Source organism: Scatophagus argus, chromosome 19 (assembly GCF_020382885.2).
Source record: "Scatophagus argus isolate fScaArg1 chromosome 19, fScaArg1.pri, whole genome shotgun sequence".
Taxonomy (NCBI): domain Eukaryota; kingdom Metazoa; phylum Chordata; class Actinopteri; family Scatophagidae; genus Scatophagus; species Scatophagus argus.
In genome coordinates this window covers 16,426,374-16,443,625 of record NC_058511.1, presented here as the reverse complement: position 1 = coordinate 16,443,625, position 17,252 = coordinate 16,426,374, and the positions used below count along the sequence as shown (strand labels likewise).

General features: G+C 41.8%; 2 protein-coding genes across 2 annotated transcripts; one reads left to right on the top strand and one right to left on the bottom strand.

Moving 5' to 3' along the window:
• Window positions 1-735: 735 nt before the first annotated feature.
• On the top strand, window positions 736-3,099 carry lft1 (lefty1). The gene is made up of 4 exons (XM_046373325.1): window positions 736-1,148; window positions 1,391-1,637; window positions 1,787-2,026; window positions 2,410-3,099. Exons 1-4 carry the CDS (start codon window positions 884-886, stop codon window positions 2,732-2,734), a joined length of 1,077 nt encoding a protein of 358 aa, XP_046229281.1. The 5' UTR covers window positions 736-883; the 3' UTR covers window positions 2,735-3,099.
• Window positions 3,100-6,172: 3,073 nt separating this feature from the next.
• hnrnpub (heterogeneous nuclear ribonucleoprotein Ub) lies at window positions 6,173-15,495 on the bottom strand. Its single transcript, XM_046373034.1, has 14 exons — window positions 14,872-15,495; window positions 13,327-13,441; window positions 11,229-11,308; window positions 10,926-11,065; window positions 10,628-10,727; window positions 9,794-9,906; window positions 9,368-9,631; window positions 9,135-9,254; window positions 8,862-8,990; window positions 8,572-8,740; window positions 8,170-8,451; window positions 7,782-8,053; window positions 7,437-7,577; window positions 6,173-6,934 (listed from the first exon to the last, which is right to left on the bottom strand). Exons 1-14 carry the CDS (start codon window positions 15,308-15,310, stop codon window positions 6,884-6,886), a joined length of 2,415 nt encoding a protein of 804 aa, XP_046228990.1. The 5' UTR covers window positions 15,311-15,495; the 3' UTR covers window positions 6,173-6,883.
• Between the last annotated feature and the right edge of the window lie 1,757 nt (window positions 15,496-17,252).

Below are 17,252 nucleotides of genomic sequence, written 5' to 3'. Positions count from 1 at the left end.
CAAAACTGCTTTCCAGCCACCCAGACAGAAATAAGCCCGCTGTGTGACAGATTGTTGCCAGACTGCCCAGGCCTGACATCGTCCAGTGGAATGTACACGTCAGAGTATGGGCTGTGTGTAGACAAGGGTGCTACTGAAGAGAGGGCACTTCAGGTTCACAGGGTCAAGAGATGTCTGTCTGGGTCGCATGTGCAGCAGCAGAAAACACACTTCAGAGTGGACAAGCGTTTTAATTCAACGGAAGTGACTGAGTTCAGTTCATTCAACCGTGTGACATAAACAGCAGCTATGACTGCTCATTTGTTGCAACTGTGAAACATAAAAACACTGTCCAGATGCCTTTTAATTAATATAAATAGCAACAAGTCTTTCACTGGAAATGCCTTAACTGGACTACACACATGTGTTGTTTTTTTTTTAATGTAATGACTATACTTGTAGTGAATAATGTCTTTTATTGACATTCAATATTTAAAATCGGGCACATTTCCTGCCAAACTAATTGATCAATTTATCTAAAGCATTTTAACCATCATGAGACTCAAGATCTAAGTTAACTATAAAGGGCAGATTTGAGATCCTCATTCTGGTATCAAGCATAGTTTTAGTGGAACTATGGCAAAATTACACCTCCACAATACGGATGGCACTCGAGTCTAATTGGTGCTGTTTGAAGTATGGCCACTTAGATATCCTGTTTAGGATGGGGCTGTATTGTCGCACCTTTGTTCTGATAAGGGTCCCTGCCCCCATTGACAAAGTGCGAACGACTGGGAGGTCCGCAACAATATAAGGGGCCCGAGGAGTGTCAGAGGGACACCATCTATCTCTGGTTGACTTGTGCTACCGTGCTGCTGTTTATCACACTGATAGTTTTCCACTCATGGATTTCCTCCGCGCTTGTGTCCTGTGCACCGCTCTCTTCGGTCTCGCCAAGGCTTTTACGCATCAGGATATGAAGGACGCGCTGCTGCAGAAACTCGGCTTGGATGAAGTTCCTAAAATTCATAAGAGGGATTTGGAAAATCTAGTTATCCCGGCGCATATCAGAAATAAGTACCTGTCCATGCTGAAGATGCACCACAGCAGGAGACGTAGATCTCTGCCCAGCTTGGCGGGCATTCTGAGGGGGATCCCTGGTAATGCAGGTAAGAACCGTTTCCATCTTTAAATATATATGCATGTGCATAATTGAATGCATCATGTGCAGGAAGTCATAGGAACATAACATTGACACACATACAAGTAGAAATAAGAGTTATTTCTGTGCGTAATTGTGACATTTGCTGCGTAAAGAATATTTTACGCATCAAATTGCCTTTATTAGACAGTAATTTTAGCCAGTTGAGAAAGAGAACTGTCTAAAACGCTTGAAACGTTTGTGCTTTAGACATCTCCGGGGAGTATGTGTATTCTGACACCACTCGGCATCGCATGGTGTTCGACATGGAGGCGAGGATCCCGGACAACAGCGAAGTGACTATGGCGGAACTGAAGCTCTACCAGCGGGCTTCCTACCACAAACGCTTCGCGGTGGACAGGAAGAACCACCGGCCAGTCAATAACGCCCGGGTCAGCATCTACTGGGTGGAGGTGCTGCCAAACGGATCCAACCGGACATCGCTGGTAGATTCACGGTAAGGCATCATTTTGTCATATCGACGTGTGGAAAGTGGTTTTAGAGCGATCACGCGGCGACACCAATACGCCCTCAGTGGGTTACCTTAATAATAATTCTCCAGGAAATATCCTTCTAATTAATCGCCCTTATCTCTCATGCTCATAGGTTGATCCCCATTCACGAGACCGGCTGGAAGAGCTTTGATGTGACCCAGGCGGTGCACTATTGGTCCAAGACCCAGCAGAAGACACCTATGCACCTGGAGGTGTGGATCGAGGGCGAGAGACCTGGCAGCTACGCGGCAGAGATGGCCAAGAGTGTGCGCTTTACCACCCAGGAGCAGACGGACAACACCTTGGGAAAGCCCGAGCTCATCCTCTACACACTCAACCTCGAAGAGTACGGGTAAGGGCGTGAGCTTTTGATATACAGGATATTGTATCAGTGTGACAATTAGCCCATATCCTCATTTTCTCGTCTTTACTATTTGCATTCATTAGTAGATTTGTAGCGGTGTGACACATGGGCGTTAGTTTGCTCATTCTCATGGTTTGGAGAAATGTAGCAACAAAGTACTGGCTGGCACTGAAAAACAACAAGAGTCCAAAAAGCAGATGTAATTAAGTTTCACATATTAGTGGTTAAGAGATGTGATTTGTACATCCGTTTATTTGATTACAATAATTATTGTCACTGGGTTAATAGGGGCAAGCCAGGGGCGTAGCTAAGAAAATCTGGGCCTCATAATGACAGCAGTCATCAAACTCTCTTGATTCTTTCCTCTTCAGTTCCCGCGGCGACTGCGACATCAACCAAAACAAGGACACCTGCTGCAGGGAGCAGTACTTCATCAACTTCCGTGCTCTCACCTGGACGCAGTACTGGATCATCGAGCCAGCAGGCTACCAGGCCTTCAGGTGCACCGGAGGCTGCAAACAACCCAAGCGCAACTTCGGCTACGGGGAGAGGCGGTGCACGGTGTCTGAGAGCGCCCCATTACCCATCATGTACCTGGTGAAGAAGGGGGACTACACTGAGATAGAAGTGGCTGAATTCCCCAATATGATTGTAGAGAGGTGTGCCTGCACAATGGACAATGTCTCCATAGTATGAAGTCATGGAAAACAGCTATAGTAATCCTATATCAACAGACTGCTGGGATGTTTTATAGGAATATTATAGTGGTTTTCATTGGGGTGTTGATGTATTTAATGGTTTTAAACAACACGTGTAGTACTTTCTATTTAAATGGACATTTATGGGAGTTTCACACAAAACAGGCAGTCCTTCTGCCATTAAACTCCACCTCCTTCCACAAGCACTTTTATATATTTTGGAAATTTTGATACCTTTTTTTATTTGAATTTGTGTGAGTTGTGTTGAATCTGCAGCAGTCATTCAAATTCTGTCTGATGTGTTATATTTTCAAGCTGTACATAATAAGGATGAGTTTATGTTTGGAAAATAAAATATTTTGTTTCACTTAAGAGTTTCTGCTCTTCCTCTTCCCCGCTGTTGAGTCTGGCTGTCTGGTCCCATTCACATTCATGATCACATTCACATGCAGTTACATACAGCTTCCTCCTCCTCTTTCACCTATTTGTTTACACTAAAGGAAACTGTGGAGCAGAGTAAATAATTTGCCTAATGACTTATAACATTTGCTACACTGTTAGTTACACGTCACTGTTAACAATGATGGTCCAACCTACTTGTGATGCTTTATTTACAGTGGGAAGGAGCTACATGGCCACAAACAGAGAAACATGAAGTCAATTCACCTTAAGCTAGAATGGGCTCTTCACATATTTACATCAGACTTAGACCGAGCCAAACGTTGGTAATCAGGGCCAATACCTAATGCAGTGTTTGCTGTCTGAGTGGGAGGTCTTGTCATTCACTAATATGCTGCTGATGGAGGTAAACATGCTGCCCTGTCAAAGACAAGGAGTTGTCTGTCTTGGAGATGCATGTGGATTCCCAGCAGCTCCAGGATGCCCCAAAAGAACACAGGTAGTGCTGTAAAGTGTGAATGTCCTATATACAGTACATATGGATACTTCTTAAAAAGTAGGCTTGTCCTATACTGTAGTATAAATACATCTGTATCTGCAGTATTAATGCATCTGTATCCATACTATGAATACACCTGTATATGTAGTATTATGTAGCACATATAATATATGCAGATACTCTTGTATCTGTTGTCTTAATACTCTTGTATCTGTTGCATGAATACAACTGTTTCTGTAGTATAAATACATCTGCACTTGCAGCATAAATACACCTGCATCTGTAGTATAAATAAATCTGTGCCTAGATTGTATGGCTTTTGGTTTGTCAGCAGTGGAAAACAGATGATTATTAAGCACAAGTCAGAAAATGGATGTAAGAACATTTCCACGTCACTGAACATCCCCTGGAGTTCAGTTAAATCACTCAATCAGAACTGCACAGCTGTAAACTGCCCAGAGCTGCCTGTTCTAAGTTTAACCCTGACTCTAATTATTGCAGGCTGGATAGATCAGAGACACTGTGCAGACAGCAACACTGGCTGCTTTATGTGCAAGCTCCAAAGAGGAGGCCACTCTTTAGCAAGAGTCTGCAACCATGCTAGCACTCCGTGAATGCAAACCATCAGAATGCTAATACCCTCACAATAAGAAAGCTAGCATGTGTATACTTACCATGTTCCCCTTGCATCTCAGTTTAGTGTGTTAAAATGTTAACATTTTCTTATTAGCCCTAAACACAAAGTACAGCTGAGGCTGGTGGGAACATTATTAGTTTTGCAGGTCATCTGGTAATAAATCAAATACCTTTGAACCTGATTATGATGCTAAATGCTATTACAGTTCATTCTTGGGGGTCATGAAGGTTCAAACCAAATTTCACAGCGATCCATCAAATACACTGTATAGCAGCAGTTGGCCCCCACTTTGCAGCTACAACAGCTTCCATTCTTCTGAGAAGGCTTTCTGCAAGATTTTGGGGCGTTTCTGTGGGAATTTTTGCACATTCATATAGCAGAGCATTTGTGAGGTCATACATTGATGTTGGACGAACAGGTCTGGCTCGTAATCTACGTTCCCGGTCATCCCAAAGCTATTCAATGGGGTCCGTCAGAGATCTGTTTTTGTCTTTTTTTGTTTTCACATTAAATCTTCTCTGAATCTATGTTGGAAAAGAGGAAGACTGATTTTTGATACATCACAGTAACAAACCACAGACTCACTGTATACCAGCTTCTGTTACTTTAATTGAGTCTGAGACAAATTAAAAAAGAAAATACAATCCCAAATTTTTAAACACAAATATCAAAATCTGTTAGATAGAAAAGACAACAAATCTCAAAAAAGTCCCAAAGCTTTTGCATTGTTGATTTAATCATAAAAGACCTGATATACAACCTGCAACATAAAAATATAGTGTCTATTGTATTAGAGATTATAGTGTAAACTCAAAGCTTGCATTCTACTAGATTTATGGATCCAGTACAATAAAACAGGAGGACACAAACTCTCCAGACATTTAAATATAATCGACAACTCATCACACAGCAATACTCGGGCAAACAATTCCTTAATCACAATACAGTTATTACTCAAAGTCAATTCATGAACAATCGTGCATGGTTCAATTAGTGGTTAGGTATTTACATGTTTATTAAATATCATCATGGGCAGATTAAAAAATAAAAGACCACATTTTGTCTGATCTAGTGTAAAGGTTTATTCTCCAGCTCTGATGACGTTCTACTGCTGAAACACAAGCTGGGCGTCCCCTGCCAGCACACTGTGGTGGGACTCAGTACAAGCAGATTGATGAGGAGCTGCCTTATTGCTGGGGCCACACAGTCACCAACGTGAGCTCTGGAGTGACAACAAAAAAAACTTACTTTTTTTTTGTATTTTTTTTTTTATTACCCATCAGTCTGAGGAGGTCTTCATGAGCTGTTTGGTGGTGTTAATAGAAGATGTGTAGATGCTGTGTAGCCCTTTAGGTTTGCTGGTGAAAAATGACTAGCCCTGCCTGCTTTCAATCATGTTTGTGCTGAATGAGAATCATCAGGAATTTGTTCAAAATTGAAACTAGTGCCAGTATAAATTTAAGAAAAAAAAAAAAGGATCAGTGCCGTTTTTCAGAAGTCTACTGCACTAAAGGAATCATTTATAAACAATCCAGGAACCACACTCTGAAGCAAGTGTAGTCAGTGCCTAATTTTAAAAATAAATTGGGGAAAAAAAAAACAAAAACAAAAAAAAAACAACTTAAAACGCAGTATGTAGTACTACAAATGGCTTACTTATATCCTTAAAATGGCTTGGCCAAAATACTTTCTCAAAGCAATGTACATTAGAATAGCTAAAACAATTGGAAATGATGAATCAAAGACAGGACCACTTGGAGGGAATACTTAGCTAATGAGGCGTAAACTGGGGCTTGTAGTGGGGCTGATGTCCTCACTGTTTGAAGTAGCAAACTGGGACATGGCCCACTCAAAGGTCTTTTACGCACCTTTGAACTGAATCAAAAGTCATAAGCCAGGAAGAATGTAAAAAAGTCAGCCAGTTGTTTATTGTAGGTCTATGTAGTTTAGGTTACAGGTTTAATACTGGGAACAGAGACAAAAACTTGCTGTAATTCATTTGTTGCTTCACTTTAACTGTTCGACAGTGAACTATATTGACATGTACAGTCTAACAATATAATCACCTATGTAATAAGCCAAGGTTCCTCTCCATTAATGTTCCTTAAACTTCCCTTACAAACTACGCAAAAAATATTTACAATTTGTAATAATAATAAAAAAAAAAGCAAAACAAATCACAGCACAGATAAAATGCTTAACCCTGAAGAAAAGGAAAAAAAAAACTTTAACATCTGCCAGGCTGGCAAAATGTTTCTGGTTCCTGATATTACAAACATGATTTTCTTTAAAAGCACGTCATCTAAAAGTGGTAAAAAAAGAAAAAAAAAAGAATGAAATATACAACAAAAGAAATTAGCAGATGGTTGAATGAGACTGAACCCACATACATGTGTACACAGACATATAAAGCTTCAGTTACACTCAGGGCGCCTGGTCTCCTCTCTGATGTGGAATGTTGCTGCTCCATGTGGTTTTACTCTTCAACCGGTGGGATTTAGATTCTTAAAAGTGGGTTCTAAGAAAAGAAAAATCAAAACACGGGGTGGAGTGATGTTCCGTGGCTAGTGGTGGGTCTCAGTGTTGGCCACCAGTCCATTAGAACAAGTGTCTTAGTAATATCCAGGCTGGTAATGCTGGTTCCACAGCTTATGGTTCCAGAACTGCACAGGGGACACAGAATAGCAAGACATTAAATACTTTTGTTCATTTTATAATGCAGTTACAGGGATGGGCTTTAAAGATGGTTCCTCGCTTGTGCATTCAAGGATGCTCTAGCATCTTTAAAGTCACGGTATACAAGCTTGAACTTTAAAGAGTCAAGACAGAATAGCTGAAAAGGCTGACAGTGGATGTTAAGACAGATTTCATTCACAAATCAAAAACTCGATAACCTGCTTGGCTATGGGAAAACACTTTGCACTGCTAGTAAGTGTTTATACATACCAAACAGCAGTATGTCACATACAGGCACTTAAAACATTGTTTTGATGACATTTTCACACCCACTGGGTCATAATGACAATTTTTCCATCCAATATGAAAAACATTCTCTATTTTTAATGAGGATAGCAATGCAACTGTTTTATTATTTACCAAGGTTTAAGAGTGTATGAAATCTGGTGTCATGTGTGTAGACCAAGTCTCAATGGCAGGTATACTGACCCCTTGATGCCAGCTCTGGTTGAAGGCCTGGGCCTTGTCCATGCCATTCCTGTTGCCACCAAAGTTGCTACTGTTCCTGTTGTTACCAAAGTTGCCATTCTTGTTGCCAAAGTTGCCACGGTTACCGCCTCTCTGATGGAACTGGAGGGGAAGAGAAACAAGAAGATGGCCATGCAAACTTGAATATACAACACACAAAAAATATTTAGCAAAAATGAACTTTATTACAATCAGACCTTGAATAGATGTGTCCTACATGGTTAATGTGAACACATTTCAAAGGTTTTCAGTGCTGCAGTTGTTTTGAAGTCTCTCTGAACTGGATACTAAGATCTACAAACCCACCTGGCCAGGATGTCCCCTGTTTCCCCCACGATGCATGTTGCCTCCACCTCCTCTGTTCATGTTCCCTCTGTGCATTGGGCCACCTCTGTTCATAGGCCCCCCTCTGGGTCCCATGTTACCCCTCATTGGGCCACCCCTGGGGGATCCACTCAAGCTGGGAATGGGGCCGCCGCCCCTGTTGAAGTTTCCACGGTTATGGAAGCCTCCTCTGAAGGCTGGGGGAGGAGGGAAGCCGCGAGGTGGACGGCTGAAGCCGCCGCGAGGGCCTGGAGCTTCACAGAGATCAGAAACAAGTTAGGGTGAATGTGTTTAACTTCTTAAAATTGTTGTTACAATATAACATTTCTAATAAAGTGGCATTATCTACATCCTCAAATGTTAATTGTACCTCCTCTGAAGTTGCCTCTGTTCTGGAAGCCTCCACGGCCGCCGCCTCGTTGTCCAGGTCCACCAACACGGCCAAACTGGTTCTTGCCTCCCCGGCCACCACCACGCAGGCCACCACCTCTTTTTGGTGTTGTGCTTCCCTGGTTGGGTTTCTTCTCCGCCGGCAGAGCGGTCTTGCTTTCTTCTTTGTACTGTTCGAGGAGCTTGGCAGCCTCTTCCTTCTGCAGCTCGGCACAGATGACCTCATCGAAGCTCTCTCCCTCCTCAGGCAGAGAGTAGAAGCCTGGGATGAAAGGAAAAATCATCAGACCAAGGTGCAAAAAAATGAAAAAACTTAAACTGACTGGGAAAAAGGTTTGTGTGTGTGTGTGTGTGGGGGGGGGGTGCAAGTACTTCTTTTTACCTTTCATTTTGAGGATGGCATGCTCAGGCACTTCTTTGCCATCAGTCTCTACCTTCTGCTGAACTCTCTGCTTGTAGTCTTCGTCAGAGGGGCAGACAACAACGGCTTTGCGCTGGAAGCCTGCAAACAAGCACATCTTCCTCTTCTGGCCTGGGGCAGACAGGTTAGTCTGAGGGGAGGAGAGAATGAGGCTCAGTTATGATGTGACTTATGTTTGATTTCACATTTTATGTTTTCACATTTTTATCACTTTGGTAATCAAGCGACCAGATTCGGTTCCAGACACTTACATGATCCAGGATGTAGTTCCTCTTCTTGCGGGCAGCAATCTCAATGAACTTTCCCAAGAAAAGTGGTGCTCGTTGAGAAATGGCGCTCAATTTTGTAATGTCCTTTGACTGACGTTTCAGGCTGTTTATCTGGGGCAGATGATGGGATAAAATATGACTTTAAAATATACATACAATAGTAAGACAGAGACTGTAAGACATATAGCATAACCACATTTTCTCTAGTGTACTAAAACAGACAGCAGTAAACCACACAGGTGTACTAGAACTGACCATCATTTTGTCCACAATGGTGTCACTGCTAAGGATGTAGTACTTCCCAGGGTTCTCCTGGACATGGTTCTTCACCCATGTCGTTTTCCCGGAACCTGGCAGGCCAACCATCACTATGATCTACAAAACATGAAAGGCAAACAAAGAAGTCATATTAAACTCCCCCCCCAAAAAACTGCATGACTTATTAACATCTCCACGATGTATTATCATCTCCACAATATCATGCAAACCTCGCAATCGGCCTTGGTCTGAGGCCCCTTGAGCCCACGGACTCGCTCATCTACAGGGATCTGCTGCAGGAAGGTGTAGTCCTGGGGCTGAGGGAAGTAAGGAGTCTCCATCTGGCCAAAGTTAAACTCCACAGCGCAATTGTGGCAGATGATGTGTGGAAAAAGGGCCTGGCCATTCAAGCTGTCCTTGCTGACCTGGAAGGCGACAGCCGGCTCGCCACCATTCTTAGAGAAGGACAACACCACGTCCTCACTCTCAAAGTCCTAAGCAAAAAAAAAAAAAAAGCAAAGCAAAGTTGTTCCTTGTATGACAAAGACAAATATTCTGAATTGAGAAAATATGTACCAGTCATTCTCACAAAAAATAAAACTGGCTTGGTTTTCATCTACTTCAATGAAGTGATAAAAGTAGCATTTATGTCTTACAATAAGGCAGCAGATAACATCATTCTCCTCATAGGTTTCTCCAAAGTCCTCTGTCACACAGTTGGTGGTCTTCTTGCCTTTTCCAGAGTATGCGTAAGAATGTTCCTCCTCACCTGAACATTAATGAAACAATACGTTCACTGAATATGCTAAAACATGACCGAGGGAATATTGCTGAATTAACAAATGATCTCAGTTACTGGGACTCTGTAATGGAGTGTGAATCATCTGTTGGCAGTAAGCCAGCCACCATTACTATGATGCAGCCAGAACTGAATCCATTTTACATGAACGTGTCATGCTGCTTATGCGCCACTAGAGGGACCTCTTATGACAGACCGACATCTGCAGTGACTCACAAGAGCCTCAGTTTCTATTGTAATCTTACTTGACTGCAACATACGCCCAGTTTTCCCTTTCCAAGTTTGCATACAACGCTCACTTTCTTACATTTATCCAATTAATGCAATGCCCTGTAAATTCCATCTAAATAGTACACAGTACTGAGAAAGCTATATTATACTGCATAAATGAACCATGGCAAATGGCGGCATCAGCTTTGTCACCATTTTGTGTATCAGAAGTAATGATATCCAATAATCTCCAAAGTCATCACAGACATAAGGCAAATTAAAATTTAAAAATATACAGCAGGTGTGATGTGACCAAGTAGAAAACATTGTGGCAACGAATGGAAGAGAAGCTGCCAAGGATAAATGGAAAGTTACAGTTGGACTCAACACATCTTTCCACTGATCTAATTGCCTGAATGTCACAGCCAAGAGTATAATATAGACAAGACTGCAGAGCTAGAGTATATATATAGACACTGACCAAGGAGCAGGGTGCCAGCAGCCAGGGACCAGCCAACCTGCACGTCATGAATGTCCATGTTCTTGCCGTTAATATGCTTCACTGGAATTTTCTCTGTTATCTGTTGACATGAAGCAAAACACATGAAACTACCAGGAATCATTTCCATTAGTGCAATGTGTGTCTTCATTCTACCATTTCACATCTAGCTTGCAAATGTTGTTTTAAGTTATTTTAAGTAAGCCTGTAACCAAAAATGTAGTAGGAAAATTCTCTTAAATTCTTTCAGGTGCACAAAATGTCAGCATCATTACTTTACCTTCATCTCAAAGCAGGCTTTGCCTTTGTTCACACCGTATGTGGCCCTGCCTCCGGACCACAGGTAAGCAAAACTCTCCATTGTGAGAGATGAGGCACTGTAACGGTCCCGAGATACCTTAAAGTGCAGGTCGCAGTTGTCTAGAGCACAAAAAGCACTCATCAAGATCTATCCATGTAAAAAGGTCCGATATGTGTGTGATTCACATTATTGTTGCTCATCATCTTTGTAATTACATTTCTGGATCGTGAAATACAAATATTTGACTTCAGTGTAGTTATCTGTCACATTAAATTCACTTACAGGCATCCAGGCACACTTTTGTGTCATCAAGTTCCTCATCTTCTTCCTCCAGGGGTGGCACAGGAGACTTAAATGAGGCCCTGAAGAGAGATATGAACCAGTCAATTAGATGATTCAAATCTTATTGTAACTGCATGGAACATATAGATGTCTTGGGTGCCACTTGCTGAAAAATATTTAGGGAGAGAAGTAGAAAGACAGACTAGTGCAAGCGATATAAAGTAGAGAGTAAACTGGGCAAGCAAACCTCCAAACTTTTGGATTGTCTGCTGTATTGTGATCCTTAGCAAACACTTACCTTGCAGTATCCAGTGAAATCTAAAATATGAAACATACACAGAAAGAAAGCACCTCTGCTAGCCTTAACATGCAAGGCTATTCATTGGTGAACGTGATAAAATTAAAGCAGATCTTGACCCTTTGAGATCAGAGTGTTTAGGATCTCCAGAATTGCTGCGAGGTCAGTCAAAGTGATGGCGGGCACAGTTATATTTAACGTCCCATGTGTGGAATTTTAAATGGAAAGGTCACAACTAGCTCACGGTTCTGTGTAACTGTAACTATGCAGAACACCATGCTTAGCTGCTAGAACTGAGCACTGACAATGTACTGAAAGCCACAGCAACTTACCACCTCTGTAGCTTGAGATTAGGTATCTAAATCTCTTATTGGAAAGCTTTAGAAACTAGACAAAATGTTGTTAATTGTTGTTGTCACTGATGCCTAAGCATTTTGCCACTTGAAGCAATGATCCAAGTCCAGTTAAGTAAGAATGTATTTAGTAGAAAAAGTTTTGAGTTCAACATCCCATTCTCATCTGCAGTAGTCTCAACTTCTCCAAAGGCATCCATTAATGTTTTTGTCCTCAAACAACCTTGAGTCCTGTACAGATGGTTGCTGGATGGAGATTTATGGAGGCTCTGGAGAACATATCATCTGAGTTGGTGCATGCACTCAGCGCAGTCAACCAGCATGGCGCACACACTGGCTGCTGCTGCTCTATATGGCTGTGGTGGTGCATTGGGGCCACTGCTTTACATAGGGTAGATTAAAGCTCTAGAAAAATATGATCGTGGGAACCAAGGGAAAAACTGGATTTCCATGTATGCTTGCAAAAAAATGGCTGTCCACTGAGGGGGTGAAGGCATCTAAAGAGGCAGCAATTGTATCACGTTCCAACAATTCTGGCACCTTGAACATGTTTGACGAGTCCCAGAATCTTCTCAATTTAAAAATAATTTTAAAAAAAAATTAAACAAATAATAATAAAAAAAATGGCTGAATCAAAAAGCGATTCCACATTTTTCCTTAGTTAATCCTTACAATGGGTCAACAGCAAAATGAAAACAAACACTGACCGAGAAATAGGTACATGTATGCACACATACAGTCTCAAACTCCCACGCACACCATGCATGATGCCACCTGCTCAAGGGTAGAAAAGAGCTTTGCAAACACACACACCATGGTGACATACGCACAAGACATGATACATGAGACAGAAATAGCATTTTGGCATCATACAACCAAACAAAATTCTAAAGAAAAAAAAAGACCACTGCGAGGCAAAACGATGGGACGGTCAATAGCGAGCTCCTCCGTGGACGTTGCAAACACCTTGGGTATTTCGCTACATCCTTGTGTGCTACCCTGCAGCACTGGACCCCTCCTCCCGCGCCTCTCAGCTATTCCTCCCCACCCTCCCTCCATTCAAAAGTGCACATCTGCTACTTTCCTCTGGGTTTGTTCTCTTTGAGCAGCCTTGTTTCACCTTGAGGACACAATGGCCTTTGCAAAACAATAAGCAGCATGAGGAACAGACGTGAAAATTCATAGAGACTTGATAGTTGCACTTCTGCTACAGAATGCAGTTCAATAAAGACACAGGTAAATGGTAAGGTTCTTTAGGTAGTCAAGGATGACCCTCAAAACATGTGTGTGAAAGTAAGGTTATTAATGAAAGTATAATACTTGAAAATGAGGGTTTTCCTCTTGCTAGGTATATGTGCATTGGCACTTAAAGCCAATACAATTCAACAAAGCTATAGATGGCGCTTCAGGGATGCTGAAGGCCATTTTTGCTCTGTCCCATCCTTACCAGCTGTATTTGTTTTCTTCAATAAATTCAAAGTAGCCCCTTCCATGTTCCTCCCGGCGTCTCTTAACACCCTTCTTATTCTTCTGATCAGCATTCGTGTCTTTGTCCGCATCCCCTTTGAAAATAGAACAAAGATATAGAATGAGGTGCTCCTTTTTATGTGAGAAAGAGGTCGGACTGGCAGTGGGGTTCTGGCCCACAAAGCCCGTTCATTAGTTACATTGTCGACCATAATCATCAATATTAAGATAATTAAGAGGTAACACCTCATGGTTACACTTAAACAACACAGTCATCATAGTGCATAAATTGTAACAGCCCTAATGACCAGATAGCAATTACAATGTAAGCTGGTCCCAATGAACATTATGAACACCGTTTGATGGGGCTTGAAAAATAAGTCTCTGCACAGGGACATTAACCCTGAAATAAAGGGCCTTGAGTATACTGTTTACAGTAAGCTTCAGATATAAGTTTCCATTAAGAGGACAAGTTTACTGTGGTCTGGGACAAATGCATCATGCAGGGAAAATTGGGAAACCTACATAGACCTGTACTGACCCCCCCTCCCCCATATCCTACCCCGATTTACCCAGATGGCTGTTCGTTTTAAACTCACGTTTTCTTTGTTTGTTCCAACAAGATGACAATTTCTATTCATACCGCGTAAATTACAATCTAAACAAGTGCTAGTCAAGCAGTTCAACGACTGCCCCATCTTCCACACAGCTTTAAATCAGCTAGTTCAGGTGTTCCCAGCTTCTAAACCAAATGTATTTGGACTAATATACAGTCGTATACGGAAACATTAAGTCTAGGCATTCCTCACAGAAATCAAAATTGGAGTATAATTTATTTTACCGATGCAACGGCGCAATTGTCTCTTCTTTGCGTAGGGTAATTAACAGGACAGAAGCGGAACTAAGGCAACCTATACCGCAGCTGTAAAATATTTTTAACATTTCACACGCGTTGCTATAGTGTTTTAAAGTGCAATGTTAGAAAAAAGCCTGCTTGTTTAGCGTAGTGTCACTCTACCACCCATTCGTAGTGAAGCGTCGTTAATATGGGAACCTCTGAACTAGCTAACAGGCTGATCAACTAGTTAGCATCGCACCACAGACACAAAGAAAGTGACGTTAGCTTGCAAGCTAACGCGCTAACAAAACAAAATGCAGACTGAAATTAATCTTATGTTTCACTTCCCTCACTTAGCAATTGTACCGAGCAACGTGTAATAAGGATGTAAGGACGCATAAATTATCGTTTGTAGTTTGAGCTGGACTTCTTCACGTTACAAAATTATTAACCAAGTGGGTGACCGATGCTAAAATTAGCTGACGGGCTAACGCTTGCTAGTCTAGTGAGGTCACGCTATCTAGCTCAACATGGACTCTGCTGAATGGTTACGCATTCAAATTTGGCTATTCCCAGCCGGCTCCCTCCCGCGGTAGCATTAGCGCTAACGCTATAGCAAAAAAAACCCACACCCAGCCACAGTCCATCCAGCCAGTCACAATTTCAAACCCAATCCCGTCGACTCACCCTCAGCAGCCTGGTCCACGGGCTCACCATCCTCGGTGTCGATTTTTTCCATGTCGTCCACATCTCCCTTGAGCATTGGATCCATCTCGTCCTCGTCCTCTTCACCCTCACCCATTTCTTCGTCCTCGGCAACGCCATCACCGTCGCCCCCATTTTCAGGCTCTTCTTCCTCGTCCTCGTTCTCGTTGGCCTCCATGCTTTCTTCTATCGGGCCATCGCCTTCTTCTTCCTCCCCCATTCCCTCCTGATCGACGGCCTGGTCGAAACCCTCTTCCGCCGCAGCTTCCCGGTCCACCGGAGAGGCAAAGGCCTCCTCGTCCAGCGCGGCCTGCAGGCGGTCCATCAGCTCGGCCTTCAGCCCCTTGTCCGAAAGATTACGCTTTTTCAGCTCGTCCTTCAGCTCGTTAACTTTCAGCTTTTTAACGTTAATGGAGCTCATTGTGAACGCGTGACGGCAAAATTACGAAATAAAATTCACAAATACGACGATAAATAAATAAATGGTCGCCCTTTGTTAACGGTTGTAGCTTAAATCTACGCCAAATGGCACCCACACTCTTCGACCAATCTCGCACCGGCAGAAGAGCTGTGCTGAGCCTGCGGTGTGGGGGAGGAGAATGACGTCCCTTACCGTAATTACCCAGAGAGCAACGCAGCTTGGCAATATAGCCCGCCGACCATCTGTCACTGCCGTAATAACAAAATCAAATCCACAGAAAGCGTTGCAAGTGGGACAAAATATGGAGGAAAAATGTTCCACGCAAATAACACCCATAATATTGCTCAGCTTATCTTTATTCATATAATTCATACAGGTTCGGAAATAAGTAAACACACTGCATAATGTATTTTAGAAATGAACCTACCAATTAATACAGGGATGATGTTCCTCGTACCAGGTAGGCTGCTTATATTTGTAAACATGTTGTTGAACTAGTGTCTTAGGGAAAAAATAAATATTTTTTTTAATAATAATTTTTTCCGAACACTTTTATTTTATATCTGTCCATACTGATAGATCTAACAGAAAAGTTAACAATTGTATAAAACTTAAGCAAAAAAACTGCGACTCTGCATTGAAGGTAGGCTACCATAAATTTCAACAACTTTGAATTTTTGTCAACCTTGTTGTTTTCTTTTTCTTGGTAATGTTTTATTTATTTATTTAATTAAAAGGACACTCCCCCAAACCTAATTCTTCTTGGTCCTGGACTACCTCATACTTGCACACACTTGCGCATGCATATTTATGTTGCAATATGCTAAAACCGGCTTCTTTATTTAAATGTTTTATATTCTTTTTATATTCTATTTTTATTTTGCTTATATTTCTATTTTATTCAACTTTTCATCTCGTATTTTTATATTTTTATATTCTACCCGGGACCTGAGTCCTAATTGTACCATAAACATGTGAATGTGAGCTGGTATGACAACAAAGTTCCTTGAATCCTTAGTGCTCAGCTCGTGTAGTTGTGTAATGCCTTCTGGTGTGCTGGGTCAAATCTAAGAAAATAACTCTAATAATGTCATCATTTATGGAGCCTGACCCAAATGAACAGAACGTCAGGATATCTCCGCCTCTGCAGCATCAGTTGTGACCATTTTGCTTTTAATCTATCTCTTGTGAGCTCCTCAGCGGCAACCCGGACCTTCCATGAGTTATAAACTAGGGTGGGTTGGATTATCGTGAATGTTCCATCCAAATATAGTTATTATTGTTCAGATGTCTGTTCCCTATCAAACCCTGACCTATATCGAAAATTAATTTAATGTTTTCTTCAGTTAATACAAATGATGTGACAAATAAATATTGTTAATAGTGACACTGGAAGAGTTACACAACTAACAATGAAAAAGAATTTTAATGGAACATTTCCCTATCCCTGTGATCGCTGGCCACAGTATCCCACTCTGTGGCATATTACCTGATGCTCCCTCCATCTCCTCCTCCTCCTTTTCCACCCAATGCTGTCAGAGGGATGGACAGAAGAGGAAAAAGAAGTTGTTAGTTCAGTAAGTTGGGTTGAGTGAGGTTGTGGGGGTCAGTGTGCCAACACAAACACAGAAACCGCCCATAAGTCATTTATATTTTCTTGAAGGCAAAAATCCATCCACATTAACCTTGTTATTGTTCAATTACCTCTAACAATGCTTATTCTTCTAAGTTATTTCTTGTATTTTCACTTCTCTGTGTGCATACATTTCAGCAGAGGTTAAGGTCGACTGCTCATTCACTGCACCTGCTCTCTGACTCCCTCTTCCTCTTCTTGTTTTCTTGTTAGATGGATGAGAAGAGGTAGAAAAGATAAAAAAAAAAAAGGGTCAAACTTCAGACCCAAACCCAGAGCAGTTCTGACCCAAATGACTTTATATTCATC